This window comes from Zonotrichia leucophrys, chromosome 2 (genome assembly GCF_028769735.1).
Source record: "Zonotrichia leucophrys gambelii isolate GWCS_2022_RI chromosome 2, RI_Zleu_2.0, whole genome shotgun sequence".
Taxonomy (NCBI): domain Eukaryota; kingdom Metazoa; phylum Chordata; class Aves; order Passeriformes; family Passerellidae; genus Zonotrichia; species Zonotrichia leucophrys.
Window position 1 is genome coordinate 20478666 of NC_088171.1, and position 16430 is coordinate 20495095.

The following is a 16430-nucleotide window of genomic DNA, read 5'->3' on the forward strand; positions in this document are numbered from 1 at the left end:
AAAAGATTCAGTTTCAACTGCTTAGACGCGTGTGAATGTGCATTCACAAGAAATGAAAAGAACAGATTTTGATTAGAGAAGGAGGCACAGGGTCTTTTTAACTCCCCCACTCTTACAGTGCTGGCATACCAATATCTTCAGTAACAGAAATGGTGGATACTTTCCATGTTGCTTGAGTAATTCTACACCTATATATTCTGTAAAACATGCTAGTTGGGCAACTTAAAAGGAAATTTTTAGTTACTTTCTTCAGGTGTTAAATCCCCATACTGGAGAATAAGAGACCTAGGCCTGGATTCATGAAAGATACATTGCAATAGCATAGACTGGTTTGCTCCTTGCCAGCAAAGTGAAACAAGAGATGCAGTACATGTTAATATTGTTATTCCAGTGCTAATCAGCTGCTCCATGTCTCCAACATAAAGAAAAGGACAAACCAGGAAAATTGTTGTAACAGGACACACACTTAATGAGAACTGTGATACATCAGTTCTTTTATACAGTCTTCCCTTTCCAAAGCCATGTTGAAATTTATAACCTATCTTCTTGAGGATGGACTTAGAAATGCTAAGAGAAAAATAATTTACATCTAGTTTTTAGGCAAAGCTTTTCCAAAAACAATCATATTAATCATATAATATTCATTATATTCATAGCATCTACTACAGTGAGAAAGACTAAATACCAGCTAAAGTGAAAAGCTTAACTCACTCCTGAGTTTAATCTTAGTGAAAATCCAAAATAAAATTATATTGAACAAAATTTTGGGTTGCCATGTTCTGGCTCAAATAAATGAAATCTCAATCTATTTACTGCCTGAATTCCTTAGTAAAGACACAGAAAAATAAATATTCCTTAGATATCAGATCCACAGTCTTTAAAATATGTCAAAAATTTGCCTCATGCCCTTTAGAAGTACAACTTGAAGCTCATGTGAAATGCTATACAACTATTGACTGACATTTTGCCTGAAGCAGATCAACGTAACACTGCTTTTATGAGAGCCTGGACTGGTGCATAACATCTCTACCTTAGAGACCAAAATATTCAGTTGTGATCTCTGGTTTAATGGTCCAACTGCCATCTGATTGTTTGGACAGTGGAAGAAGGCATGGTATCTGCATTTCCTGGTGCTGAGAGCTGGTCAGTGGTGTCACTGGCTGCATTTCTGATGGGAGAAAAGCCTGGAGATTGAATCTCAAGTACGGCTTGAAGTAAAGCAGAAACGCATAGATGAGAACAGTTTGAGCATGAGAAATGAGTTGCACAAACTGGATAGCTGAGATATGTTAGAAGGAATTTCTACAAGGAGATCAATGAAAAGTTGGTTAAACAGTGAACTAAAAGCATTTTATTATGTTATAACTGATTCTGAAGTGGGGGAGATCTTCACTGGCTGCACTGGAATATGTGACTGTTTCATATTCTCCACCATACCCCAAGCTGTTGACCAAAGCCTACAGTGGGAGGTGAAGCTGCAGTGCAGTGATAAATCACCTTTGTACAACTTGCCAGAGCTGCTCAGTAAATGTGACAGGTGGAAAGCACTTCCCTCAAATCCTGCTCAAAGCCTGACCAACGAGCTCTAATTTAGATTCAGAGCCCCGACTCTGAGACCAGAGGACACTGTTCTGGCAAGATTCAACCTTGGTGAGAGAGGATAGTTAACACGGAGTTCCAGAACCTGAGAAACACTGGTTCCAGAACTGAAAGTATGAACAAAACTATGTTGAGAAACCTTTCTCTGGCAAAAAAAAAAAGGCATGTAAAACACATAGAATAAGAAGTAAAAAGTCTTCCTATTATACATCCAGAAGACCTCAGATGTTCTCCAGAAAATGGCATTTTCATCAACATGTTAGACACTATGAGGTGGTTCAGTCACATCCTTAATTTGGCATATAACTGTTCAATATTCAAAGGGAAAGATAACAAAAAATACATCTATTATCAGCTGGGGTTCTATACTATTTATGAACGTCTACCTCTTCCCTTGAATCAGTAGTAATATTCAATAATACAAATGTAAAGTACAAAGGAAATTGTTCTGGAGAATTCCCACTTGCATACAGATGGGATTAAAGAGAGAAAGAGCTGAAAGAAACATAATCTGCTCAGAGTTTCTATGGAAAATTACATTTAAACATAGCTATATTAAAACTTTTCAGACATATGTGAGTAAGGGTCAGGTGTAGGAGAAACGAAAACTGCCCCAAACTGATTAAATTAAATGCCATGACCCCTATGAATCCTCATCTGTCATTACTCAGGAATAAATTTCAGGATTACTGTATTTACCACCTTCCTCTGAAGAGTATGTGATGATTAAAAGATTTCATTGATGTCTTGAACAGCCTTCTGCACCCATTTAAGCCTCCACTGAAGAGGTCAACGGGAAAATGAAAAATGCCTTATGCTTGATGGAGGAGAAAGATATCAACAAACTCCTTAATCACACAGTATCTTGTAGAAATGTAGCTTCAATTATAATTAGCTTTTTCCTTCCTTTGAGTCACATGTTTGTTCTCAGACACTGAAAGAAAAAGACTAAAATTTTACCTATAAAGTCAGCAAAAGTGCTTTGAGGTGTGGTTCTGAAATAACTCTGAAAGAATTACTATTGGCACTGTTATGCCAAAATATTGTTACACTGTCTCCTAGTGCCATTAAGGAATTTGTTTCCTTATCTTTTTTCCAGTCATTAATCCAATCCATTACAGTCATTTATTCCTGAAAGCATTAATAACTTTATTATCTGCACCGTCATTCAGCACATGTTCACGTTTACCAGCACACTTTGAGGTGAGAAGGAGTAGCACGTGTGCTTAGCAAGTGACTGAACATGAAAAGAACAGAACAGCTCATGGTTAGAAACACAGCCCTGATGAAATTGCTTGATGCCACTCCACAGGATTTCCACAGAGCTTACCATGTAAGTTCTGCCATTCAGCTTTCCTCTGCTTGGAAAGGAAGCCAAGGGAAATACAGAGAAAAGTACCAACAGTCCTGAAACCCAGAAAATGACACTACCTAAACCCCTCATATTTACCTAGCCCAAACCTTCATCTCTAAGTCCAATTGATGCTGAGTAATTTCTTACGCAATCTTCTTTTGAAGCTTTGACAAATTCCTTGATCTACTGCTTGTCATCAGAGTGGATCTCATGAGCAGAGTGGATTATTGTTGACAGGAGAACTGCCAAAGCCTCAACTCTGGACCTGAGGAGAGCTGACCTCAGACTGCTCAGGGAATTAGTTATTAGGGTTTCCTGAGAAACTGTTTTTGCAAGTCCTGGGGTCCATCTGTGCTGGTCACTTTCTAAACATCATCTCCTAATAATGGCACAGAAGCAGGCAATTCCCAAGTGTCAGAACTCAAGCAGGTGAAGCAGAAAGCCATCTTGGTTGGACAGGAATCTTCCCTTGGAAAAAAGGGCAAAAAGAAGGTGTATGGCCAGCAGCAGCAAAGGCAGGTGACGTGGGAAAAGTACAGAGATGCTGCTTTCCACTGTAGGGGAAAAAAATATGTGGCAAAGGCTCAGTTGAGCAGAGCTGTGGATGGAAAATAAGAAGAGTTTCTTCAAACATAATAATGACAATTGACCCACTACAGGACAAGGATGGGCTCCTCACAAACAGGGACAGGGACAAGGCAGAGGTGTTTAACACATTCATTGCCTCTGTCTTCAACATGGATGATGGGCCAAGGGGCTGATCTGATTTTAAGCAAAAAATTATTGTGGTCCTTCCACAGACAAGAATGCTTAATAAATTTTGACAGTTAACAGTTTTATACATCTTATTTGTGTATTAACTTTGCGTATCCTAACACTAAACAACATCCAGGCACATCTTGGGATAGTGAGGTACCTTGTGAAAGCTAAAATAGCATTTTACTTGGAAGTCATATTCTGTTGAAAAATTTGAGAATAAAAAAAAATCAGATAATGAAAATGAAGCTGTGCAGTGAGTTGCCTGAAATCTTTCATGATGTAAACTGTGGTGGTTTGACCAGGAAGAAGTGGGAATTCTGGGAAGTGGGAATTCTGGGAAGCTGTGGTCAAACCAATGAAGGTTTTGAGTTTGAGACTGGCAGCTGGTGTAGCCAGTGGGGTTTGGACACACCTCCGAGAATACACAGGGGTTAAAAAGCAGAGGTCTGCCCCTGGCAGGCTCTCTTGGGACGTCGCGGCGAAGAGGTCAGATCACCCTCCCCTGTCCAGTCGCTGCTGCTGGGCGGGGGAGGGGCAGCCACGTGGTAGGCCCTGGGCCTGGACAGAGATGGGAGGTGAGGAGGCTTCGAGGATGGAAGGGTGGAAGATCCCAGGGAGTCAGCCCTCGGGCAGCCATTCCCCCCCCCCAGGAGGGAGAGAGAGAGAGCCGGCGACACCGAATGTGATAGCAGCCGGCCCAGGAGGAGAAGGGGGGGGAAGAGTGCCCGGCCGGAGCGGCAGCGTGTGTGGGAGTGCCGCTCCGGGACAGACAGAGACTGAAAGTTTTAACCCCTTTCTTTCATGATTGGGGCCTTGCAAAAAATGCTAATCCTCCTCGAAGCTGAATAAGAAGGGAGATGAGAGATGAGATGAGACAAGGACCTGGCCCGAAGAACGTGGAGATGATTGAATGGGGAGAGATGATTTGGAGTGGCCTTTTGGCTGGACTTTTCTTGTGGCCATGGACTCAGTTGTTCCTGTGACACAGAGACTGCACTTAGGGGGAAGCAGTGGCTCAGAACCAGGAGGGTTCATCGTGAGGACCCCCCGGCCCCAGGGGGTTGGAAAAATATGGGGGGGACAGATGTCCCAAAGCAGAGACTGTGCCTTTTTGGAGTGAGACAAGGCATCCTTGAAAGACAACCCTAAAAGCAGCTCTGGTCCATGCGTCAGTGGTGAGAGCACTGGGCATGGAAGGAAGATGTCACAAGCGGCAAAAGGACTTTTTTCCGGGCGGTGCCGAAGTGACAGGGAAGCACACGAGGTTTCAGTGTGTTTCCAGGGGAAGCCTATGGAACAAGAAGGACTCCTTTCCTCTTCATGAACTGCAGTTTGAGTATACTAAAGTGTGGTGCCAAGGCTGGGCAGTTGGTGATTTGGGAGAATGTATCGGATTGGGAAAGTCAGGTAGTGGGGAGGAGGAAAGTGGTTTTTGTAAGGTTTTCAATTTTTTTTCTTTTCCTTATGGTCTTTCCCTATTTTCCTGTAGTTTAGGTAATAAAGTGTTCTTTATGTTTAAGCTAAAGCCTGTTTTGCTTATTCCTGGTCACATCTCACAGCAGACACCAGGGTGAGGGCATTTTCATGGGGGCACTGGCTCTGTGCCAGGCTTTAACCATGACATAAACAATGAAAAATAAACTGAACTTTCAAATAAAGTTTACAAACATCTTGTTCAAAATAATGTTTTCCTTTGTCTACAGTACATCATATTGAAAATGCAAATTCCTAGCTAGTAATGTAAAATGCAGTCCAAAGTGACTATTGATAAGCATGTACTTAAAAAACATTTGAGTCAGATCTTGTTTTCTACAGTTAGAGAAGGAGAATAAACAACCACACTTGTCCTCAGTCTTAACCACATATAGAAATTTTGTTCCAGGATGTCTAGAAAATTCAAATGCCCAGCAAAGGTGTACTGCATGAAGATAAAATAGGACTAGATTCTGTGAAATATAAATTTTTTTTCAGATTGCTTTTGCTGCTGCAAGACTTGATAGTAGAAATATCCTGTATTTCTAAGGCTCCTCTGCACTACTACATCATTTCTCTACTTTTAGATATGTGAGAAAAAGAAAAGTCATTACAGACAAGAGCAACTTTTTATCTAGTTCTTGGTATGCAGAGCAGAATTAAGAGCTTTCATGCTCTCAGCTCACCCAAGGGAAGGCCAGCTCTCAATCTGGAACATGTAACACATAGAGAAATGTCTCATAATGAGAGCTAATAATGACAGTAGCACTGGTGGTCCTGAGAAAGCTCAGATTTTACTTAGTTCTCCCAGTAGAGAGAAGATGAAGGAGAAGGGCTCTTCAAGAGGGTTCTCCTTTATAAATATAGTGCCAGAAATTCCTCTTACAATTTTTTGAGCAATTTGGTTATAAAAGCAATTCCCAAAGCCCAGCTACTCATTGCCAAAAGGAATTACCAGCTCATACTATGAATGTAGATATAAATACCTGCCCTCACCTGCTGCTCAGAGACTCTCATCAAACTGCCAGCACTGAAATTCTTTTCTCCTGACCTTGTACGTATTTGGATGCCTGTTCTGGGACACCTTTCTCAGAAACAAGTCCGTGGAGACCCAAGAGCTAAAAAAAGTTTTGAAGATGTTAAACAGTTTTGTGAAACAGAAAAACAAGGGCTGACAATGCCCTACCTCCAAGGACCTTAGATGATATTAATCATGTTCTGAGATGACATTAATCACATTCTGTCTGCCTGTTTCTAGAGTTGTAATCAGTTATGGGCCCAATTCAGGCTGTCCTCACATCTGACTACTGATCCAAAGAATTTGTGGGCTTTAATGTCACTGTCTGAGAATAACTAGGGAAAAATTTTTGGTTTTTTGACATAAAATTATAATAAAGTATGGGAAATGCCTTCAAATTATCTGTACTTTACTGTAAGTTCAAATGCCATAGTTGGTTATGGACTGAAATGTATCCTAAGTCCCTATAGAATAGTGGAAAAAATATTTTTCCCTTAAAATTGCAACCCATTCTAAATTTTTGTCATTATTTTCCAAATTAGACCAGTAAAAATATATGTGATTTTCATTTTTAGTTTAGCAATTGTGGACATTGCTTTCAAACCTTTATACAATATGGTAAGTTTAGAGCTCATAATAAAAGGAGATAAAGTCCGCGGTACAAGAAAAAGAAGCAGAAGAAACTGTGCAATTAAAAAGTTGGTGCAAGATATTTCCAGTTGAATTGATAAAGTACAGTGATAAAGTACAATCTGTGTAAAGTTACACACATTTGGAATTTAGTTGGAGAAAGCTCAAAATAATTAGAAAATACACTACCAAAATCTGGGCTATATATTTTCTCCTTCACAGTCAACAAAAAGGATCATTTTTATAATAACAGGTGGACAATTAATGTAGAAATTGAATTCAAGTAACCTGTAGTCATGACTACTTCATGTTCAAATATAGTAGTTTTATACCAAGCTCCTAAACCAATCTACATAATCTACAGTATTTCCACCATTTTTCTGAAAAATATGGAAGGAATTGTATACTGTACCAGAAACGAGAGAGAAGAAATTAAACATGTAGATTTCTTGGTTTTAAAATACCATAATGATAAACCTTTTGTATTATTGTATAATGAAAATGAAAATTGCCTCCTGTGTGGAACTTCATTCTAGATATATCTGAGAATATGTTCAGGTACCAATGAATAAAAGAAACTTCACAATCTCCTGTATGTAATTAAGGCAACTACAAAGTCAGATTCAATCTCTGAAAGAAATGTTGACTCCTCTTTACAGGTTTGGTTTTGTTTGGGGTTTTTTGTTGAGGGTCCTTGTTTAGTTGGTTGATTGGCTTTTGTTAAGCTTTTGTTGCCATTTTGGGGCTAATTGTTTATTTTTGTTTGATTTCAGGTTTGTTTTTATTTCTTTCTCTTCCCAGAACTGGTTTTAAAATGCTTTGGAAATACTACTTTATTCATTTCACATCCTGTTCTCTCAGTCAATTGTCAATGCTGGCTGTTTTAAATGAAGCAATAAATGCTTTGTTATTTGATTAGTTCTGCATAAAGAGATTTTTTTCCTCTTTTCAGTCACATTATGCACTGAAGCATAAAATTTTATTATTCTTGTAATTATATATAAGTTACAAAAACTGCCAAAGTTATTTCTATTTATGTGTCTGTAAACTTTTATAGATAAAATTATAACAGCGAAAGAGTGATATCAGCAATATCCTTTGGTCTTTAGAGTATACTCTAGAATTTTGAGCTATATTTCAAATAAAAATATTTTTGTCAAATCTGGTTTCCTGATCATTGCATTACTTTGTATATCTTTATTTTAATTATGTTGCTGACCAAAACCTATGTATTTTAAATGTTTTTTGTTAAGGAAAAATTTGTACTAAAATGATTTAAAAATTGGTATGGAACAAAAAAACCAAAAAACAAAAAACACCCCAAAACAAAACTAACAAAAAAACCCCCATCAACTAAAACAAAAAAAATCCTAAAGAAAGAGCAAAGTAACAGCAAGACTGTAATCTTTATTGTTTACTTTTAAAAGACAAGGGAAGTGCATGAGTTATGAGTTAAGAAAATTTTCCAGTGATTTGAAGGTATTCAGGGTGATATAAGCTAGGGAAAACTATGAATAATAGGACAAGTTTTTTGAGAAAATGAACGTGCTTAATGGGACTGTACCCAGTGCTAGATATGAACTAAAAAACCTTTCTGACATCAGCTGCCTTTGCAGGACATTATTATAATCCCTGGAACATCCAACCCCTACAGGTCCACCAGTTATTTTCTATAACTGTAATGGAGATAAACTGTCACAATTTACCAAATTATTTGAACCTTGAGTGACTGGCAATGAAATGTCATGTTATTGAGATACAGAGAATAACATAGTCCATCTTTCACAGGTTCTGGAATCCTATCACTACCACTCTAAAAGAGTGACACAGCACAGTACAGAAACAGTTCCAGGAATATAAAAGCCTAATGTTCAAAAAGGACAAAACAATCAAGGTTTTAGGATTCATCAGGAAAGAGAGAAAAAGGAACGATTTTGTTACAGTATCATTCCACTGGTCACTCATTTCCTAAATGCTCTGCACAGACCTGATTCTACAGTCCCAAAAGAGTATAGTGGATTTTTTTAAAGTCAGAGAAAGGAAAACATAAAGAATAGTTTCCATGTAAGAAATAAGTTGAAACTCCTTCAGTGTATGATGTTGCTTAGGGATGATTGCATAGAGAACAATATGGAGTAGGTGTGTTTGGCTGTTCACATTTTCAGTAAAAAGAGGGTAAAAACAGGGTTGCTTTCTCTGCAAGTGGCAGAACTGCACAAGTTGCTGCAAAAAATGAGAAGGGGGCTATACTTGTGAATGTGCTTCTAGGGAAACTAGGCTCTATACAGAAGGCAAATACATTAAGGTATGCTACATATCCAAAACCACATTTGGTTCGTAAGGTCTCCTCAAAAGGAAATATTAGGAACATTGAGAGGAAGTATCATATGTGTTCATCCTCACACTGACAGCAGTAGAGAGGATATCAAGTGAAATGGACCTTGATGTGATCCTCAGTTAATATTCCTATGTTCTCAAAGTTCTCAAAAACATGTTCCACACTTTGGTGAATTGCTTTTAATTTGCTGAAAATAACTGTCTGTCTCCTCTACAAAACTGAAGTCAGCAGATAGCAGTTCCCTAGTCTCTGGAATGACTTCTCTTTATTGTAGCCTGCTAATCTGATCAGGCAGCCCTTGGCAGCTGTTGTATTCCCAGGTGAATGGAAGGAGACATGAGCAGAAACTCTGATGGAGGGATCTGCAATTTTTATAGTCAGTGACAACACTGCAGGAGGGAAGGGAGAGAAAGAAGATAGGAAAAATAAGTTTAGGGATCATGGAAATTACTGTCAAATCCATGCTGTCTCTTTTGTAAACAACAGTAAGTATAAAATATTATTCATGGATAATTATTCCACCATTAACCTCCATGGCTGCAATGAGACAGCCCAACTCACTGTGGTATTTACCACAGGCTGCAGGGGAATCTCCTGCTCCTTCTTCCCTTACCTTGGTGCCAGCAAAGGCACCTTCTCCTGCATATTCTCACTCCTCTCTCTGGCTGCAAATGCTTTTGTGCAGCAACTTTTCCCTTTCTTTAATCTGTCATCACAGGAATGCTGCCACCATCACTGGTGGGCTCAGCCCTGGCCTGCAGCGCATCCATCCTGGAGCTGGTTCTGTCTGACACGAGAGAAACTTCTGGAACCTTCTCACAAAGTCACCCCTGTAGCTCCCTGCCACCAAAACCTTGCCAGACAAACCAAACACAGAAACAACTGCAACTTTCACGAGGTTCAGCATGGCCAGGGTCTCTTCTTGGGCTGATGTGTATACAGGCAGGCTTTTACACAAGGCAGAACCTAACTCAGAAATCTTACCACACTGCAGAGGCACAGCAACAAGCACAAATAACATTTCTCAAACAAAATTGTCTTTGCATTTTCCTCCACACAATACCATTGTGACACAGAGCAAAAAACTGATGTTCATACAATGAAAATTTGATAAGGGCCAGCCTAAAATGATGTTTATTGTTTCTCAGGCCCAGCAATTTAAGAGGCTCTCAGTGGCTTTGCAGTTCAGCATTGTTGTTGCTAAGCAGCATATTGAGAAAAATCTACAGTATCCTGTAGTTTACAGGAAATTACAATGCAAGCTTTCAAAATTATTTTTCTAGAAGTCCAGTGTTTACTTCCTGCTTTTAAACATTACTGCATGTTTGGCTGAAATAAACAGCCACCTTAGAATATATTTTTTGTTAATGTGTAGAATTTCAAGGTGTTTCTACAGAATTAGGGAAACATTCTTCTGAAAGGTGAGTCAGTGTCACAGATGGGAACATTTAGTGGTTCTGTTCAATTTCATCTTTACGCTGCATTCATTGCCCTATGACTCCATGCACAGAAATAACAAGCAGAGACTCCTTAGTATACTTGTCTCACACAGTGATATGGCTCAATAAGACTCAGAAGAATCTCCTTTGATATGGGCATTACAAATATTATCTAAAACAAATAAAAAATTGAAAAGGAATTGTATTAGAGTAGATCTCAAAAACTATGCGTTTATCTCTTAAAGAAAAAGTATTTTTATTTTCTTAGCAAATATATTCCCTAGCTGAAGACAAGAAGGAGACAGATCTTTGCTGCATGATCTTCTTTATCCTCAGAAACTTCCAAAAAATTGATCAATGGATAGAAGTGTTTTACTTTTGGTTAAACTTTCTGTTGTTTCTACATATAAGCAGATAAGTCTAGGACAGCTATTTTTGCAGCTGATCAACATGGCCATTTTAGCTAGTTCTATTTTAAAAAGTTGCATTACAGAGCACTTTTCACAACATCCAGCATGCATTTTGCCACAGTTCAGAACATTTCTACAGGCAGAAGCAGACCCACTTACAAGTAGTGATACAAACAGATACCACTGCTAAGTAGCAGCTGTAAGTTGAACCCCTCAGTGGGTGATGTAAATTCTTATCCTGAACAAATAAAATTTGTCAATATAAAAAATATGGTTTGTTGTAAGGATGAATTTAAACCATTACCTTAAAGTGTTGTGAACCTCTGAAGTTCACAAAGTACATCTTATATGAGCTACACAAGAAATCAGTCTCTGGAGGCTCTTTCCTGAGATTTTAGTATCTTTTTTATTATAAAACATAAAAGTGTTTTGGAACATCCTTTACCATCAAAGCCAAAGCTTTTAAAGCTTCTAACATTGCCACAGGGACTTGCATCTCCCATTAAGAGGATAGAGTCTGAATACAACAAAAATAAAGAATCAGAAAGCTTGGCTAGTGTTCCTCCTGGGGTAACGTTCATATAAAGCTGAACTTCAAAATACAAATCTCATTTGCAATAAATTTCCATGACTGGCTTGGCAGAAGTAGGAAACCAATAGTACTAGAACTGGCACCTTATCAGAGAGATGTCTGGAAAATTTTGCCCATATCTTTCCTGTTTATGCTGTGCTCAAAGTTCAGTGCAATTTCTTAGGTTTGGTGTAGTCTCATCAGTGTTATTTCCCAAAGCCTGGGCAGTGCATATTGACATCCTAAAGGAGAAGGCTATTCATTAGCAGCAGTAACAAAGCAAAGTTGCTCACATAAATTAATGATCCATTCTCGTGGTAATCCTTGACACTGGGAAATATTAACTTTGTTTTATTGATCAGAAAGACAGAGACGTGAGATAAAATGACTTTCTGCAGCCATGCAGGAAATTTGTAGTAGACCCAGGAACAAAATGCATCTCCTAAATTCCACTTCAGGGGGTTACATTTCAGTAGCTCTGTGATAAATGTGGAAGGAGGAAAAAGATTAGTCCTGTTCCATCAAAAAGAGTCTCTCCTTCATCATTTGTGTCCAAGCAAATACTGCTAACCTACAGCAGCAGTGCTTTCATGAGTAGCTCTTACCTTGGGGTTATTTGGATCCATCCCCATCCAAACTGTATAATTTCTGGTAAATGCTTCCTGAGTTTTATTTCCCTAGTGCAGTAAGTGAGGATGGTGCAAAAAATTGCACTGATGTTGACACCGTACTACACAGGCAGAAGATGGATATGGTGCCTAACCAGTATTAGTGGCAATTCCTACTAGCCAAAAACCATTTAAGCCTGCTGGCCTTATTGCAAACTGTCCCACTCAGTTCTTTATTCTACAACAACTCTATTTTACAACTTTTGATAAACAAATCCTCCTGAATTAAGCAGGATATTGGCTAAGTGTACATGGCTGGACATGAAGCTTTGCAGATTCACAACAGTTGACTCAATACCTAAACAACTATTTCATAAAATGATTTTATTAGAATTTCATGGGCTGCCTAAAAGTGTTAAAATTTCTGAATTTCTTTAGCAAGATATGTATACTATTTCTCTTTTGAAGGAGAGATAAAGAAATGGAAATAATGCTGCTATTCCTTCTTTCCAAACACATATAGACTGTCCATAGCTGGAACATACCTGTTGGAGGTACCTTTGTGGGTTCTGCTGGTAAAAATTCCTGGGATGGTAAGCACTCCCTGGAAAATGTGAGGTCATCAAGTGCTATGCCATCTTTGGGACCTTCTCCAGCGACCCCTTCAAAGACAACTTGAAAATCTTCATCTCCATCTCCAGACAGGGTCAGTGCCTTGCGCTGCCAGAAATTTCCCTGGTTTCCAGTAAGATTAAGGAGAATTTTTTCATGTTTCAATGTAGTTCTCTGGTAGATAATCAACGATCCAATGTGAGCTCCAAACATATGATAATGGAAAATTATCTGTAGGCAAAAACAAGAGCATAAAGTATGCAATAGGTGACTTCAGTCAAATTCTGCTATTGTATTGACTCTAATTCTTAAACTGAGCATTACTAATAGCATCCAGAGTAGTCATTAATTTTACTGATTGAAAAATAATTTAATCAAAAGGCAACAGAACAACTTACTATTTACAATTCTTTAACTATTCCATAAGCCAAACTTCAAAACCAGCATTAAAATATTCAGCAGCAGATCTTGCATCCCTTTGAATAACTCTTGCATTTAAATGTGAAAGAACTAAAATATTTTTTAAGGAAACAGAGGAATGTAGTAGCATCATTTACAATATAGGAAGCAACTTCCATTTACTGAACAATTTTCTGGTTAAAAATGTGTTTATTTAGGCTATAGAATATGCAATTAGAAAATTCAATCTATAGTGGAAGAAAACTTTTACATGGATATATGCAAAAATAACACCAAAGAAAACTAAAATATATAAGAGGTACTTGGATTACAAAACAGTTATTTATCTATTTTAATTAAAAATGCAGGAATTTTTAAATAAAAAAACCAAATACATACATAAAAAGATCATTGTGAAAATTCATCACATTTAACTGCACTCTCAATTCTTTCCAATTCCGTCTTAGATTTCTATTCATTTTGAAGGTGCAGCTTTGTTTCTGAAAGTCTTGTATATAGACAAAATATTTTTATTCATTAATGTCCCTTTATAGTTACTGCTCTTTATTTGTTTTGTATGCATAAAACGAGTCCAGTTGATGTAAATGTTCATTTTTCAATGATTTGAAGTGGTCTAAGGTGCCATACTAAATCTGTTGTAATATGATGAAGCATTTTCTTCTCAAATAACCCATAGGAAGGAGTGAAATATTTCAGGGGACTCTCTGATCTCATGAGATGAGGTTTCAGATCTTGACTTTTTTTTTTCCATTCATACAATTTCCTATACCAATTATTTCTCTTCCTTTGGTATTTGTCTATGAGTACATTTCAGAACAGCTCAAAACTTGCAAAAAGTAAAATATCATAAATATGATCAATGTCAAGAGTTTGGTCTGTGCAACGTGTGTAAACATGTTTGCTTTTGTAAATAATTTTCTATGTGATAAAAACAACAGTTTCCCATAGTTATATTTCAAGCACGTAATTGCATTTAATGTGTGATATGTAACAGTACAGATGTCAACAAGTCATTCTCAGTTATTTGCATTTCTTTACGTATGTTTTATGCTTCATAAAAAAAAGTCAAAAAGTGGAAAAGCTATTTTTAGAGCATAAAACCAGGTAATGCAGAGAAAGAGATACTCATAAATACGATGCTAGAAGCAAAAGGTCAAGATCTCCATGTTTGTGCAAGCAGAATATTTTTAGTATATGTATTTTAGGCAATAGAAAAATTAACATGTTTCCAATTTTGAAGATAATTTTATAATGGTTAGGTTAAATTTTGCTACTTAATATCATAATTATTCAAGTTTTCTTTTGAATCATAAATCAAGTCCTTTATGTTTAATACTTCCTGATCTTAAGTCAGGAAAGATAAAGAATTTACATACTTTTCAGAGAGAAGTGTTTCAGTAAAATGAATTGGTTAGAAATCTCAAACATAAGCAGAACTCTTTCCAAGTTACAGATAAACTGCTCAGGAATATTCCTCAGGAATAGTATGAGGTAAATGAAACTAGAGGCTCATGACTGGGCATTTTGCCCAGAGAGGTCACCTGCATAGCCAATAAACTGTTTACAACTATTTCAGTCTAAGACCACCTTCATTTGATGAGCATAGGTCTGTGATCACACAAACAGTTAATTTCAAAAGCTTTTAGAAAAAATGGCCTCATAAAAATATCCTCTTGAGAGGCCTACTTATTAGATGTATAAAGGTAAATTTTGTAGTTTCAAAATAAGGCATAGCTAAAGTTTCTGGGGCATTATATTTTTAGCAAAGACTATAAAAGATGTATCAAAACCAGGAAGATGTATCAAAACCAGGTTTGCAAAGAAATATTCAAGTTGAAGTAACCAGAATGTGCTGAAATATTTTGGAAGATCAAGGCTTACCCTTCTCCATTTTCTAGAGAAGAGCTGGTAACAAAGCCTTCTGTTACACATCCTTCCTTTTGCAGTTTTATTCTTTTAAAAGCAATTCTTACTGCACTTATAGACACTTCCTCCATAAAATCAGAAACCATTAAATAGTTGTTTATTACTTTGGATGAGTTGCATAAGACATTGTAAATCAGACACTGCATTTACTGGCAGCTTCATCTGAATCTCACGGAGTACTCATTTACTTCCAGAATAACTCTTCTCCTGCAGCAAGATTTTTCTTATGGTTAAAATGAAATAAGATCTGATCCTGACATCTCTACAAAAGGATAGGGTTTTTTTTTTCTCAATAATTATTTCAGTAATCATCTTTAATCATTTTATGAGTACATTCATGGTGCAATCTAGAAATCAAATTCTTCATTCCTGCTACTACCACAGCCTCACATACCTTGCAGTTTTTATTCTTTCTGCTTAAGACAGGACTAGAAATCCTAGCTTTCTGTCCTGATAGCTGAAAAAATGAACTCTTTATAAAAATATAATGACCAGATGGTTCTTGCAGTGTATGATCAGTAGCTGGTCCAGTGCCCAGTTTTGCAGTACTGCTAGTTCTGAGGTGCCAGTTGAAATGATCATTTTCATCTTGCTTCCATCCACAAAGGTCAAACTCAAAATTGCAATGCCCAATAGATGTACCTGAAATATATTTGCCACACATGAAAAGAAATTTATTTTCAAGTAGTTAATTAAGTATATATAGTACAACCTAGTACTCCAATCTGTGGGGAAAAAAATTCACTATAAAAAATAATATCCATGTATCTCATTAAAAAGAGCATTTGAATACTCTGGACTATAATAGGATAAACCTACTTGCATATATATGAGGTGGGTCCAGCGCATTTTATTACAGTCAACAGGATTCTTGGTATAAATGTAAATTTGATTAACAATTTTAGCTCCTTAGGATCTTAACTGGCCCCCCATAGAGCATTCAAGACGTGCAGAAAACCAGCCTCCTTCTGAAGAAATATGTTAAGATCAGGTGAGAACAGGAAGAAATGCCTCTATCTAGCAAACAGACACATCCAAATGAAAGTATTGAGCACCATAAAAACACAGCTTCTGTATAGACAGATACAGACAAAACATAAATGTGGGTGTGATAATCTCGAGCCACATCGCACCCAAAGCTACTTTTGCACAAACCCTCGATTCACTTGTATTTCCTTAGCCAATACAGAAGCATAGATAAATTATGTTGGTGGTAGATTGTCTCCAAAGAAAGTAAGGGCCTGGGGCACAGGTCTGAAGAGGAGCAGCTGAG

At 37.4% G+C, this 16430-nt stretch overlaps 1 protein-coding gene across 1 annotated transcript in view; it reads right to left on the bottom strand.

Moving 5' to 3' along the window:
* MALRD1 (MAM and LDL receptor class A domain containing 1) overlaps positions 1-16430 on the bottom strand; it is a 232953-nt gene that overhangs the window by 120916 nt on the left and 95607 nt on the right. The window contains exons 24-25 of the mRNA XM_064703173.1: positions 15552-15799; positions 12745-13042 (exon numbers count right to left, since the gene is read on the bottom strand). Of these exons, the coding sequence (XP_064559243.1) occupies positions 12745-13042; positions 15552-15799 (546 nt within the window). The remainder of the gene's footprint in view (positions 1-12744; positions 13043-15551; positions 15800-16430) is intronic.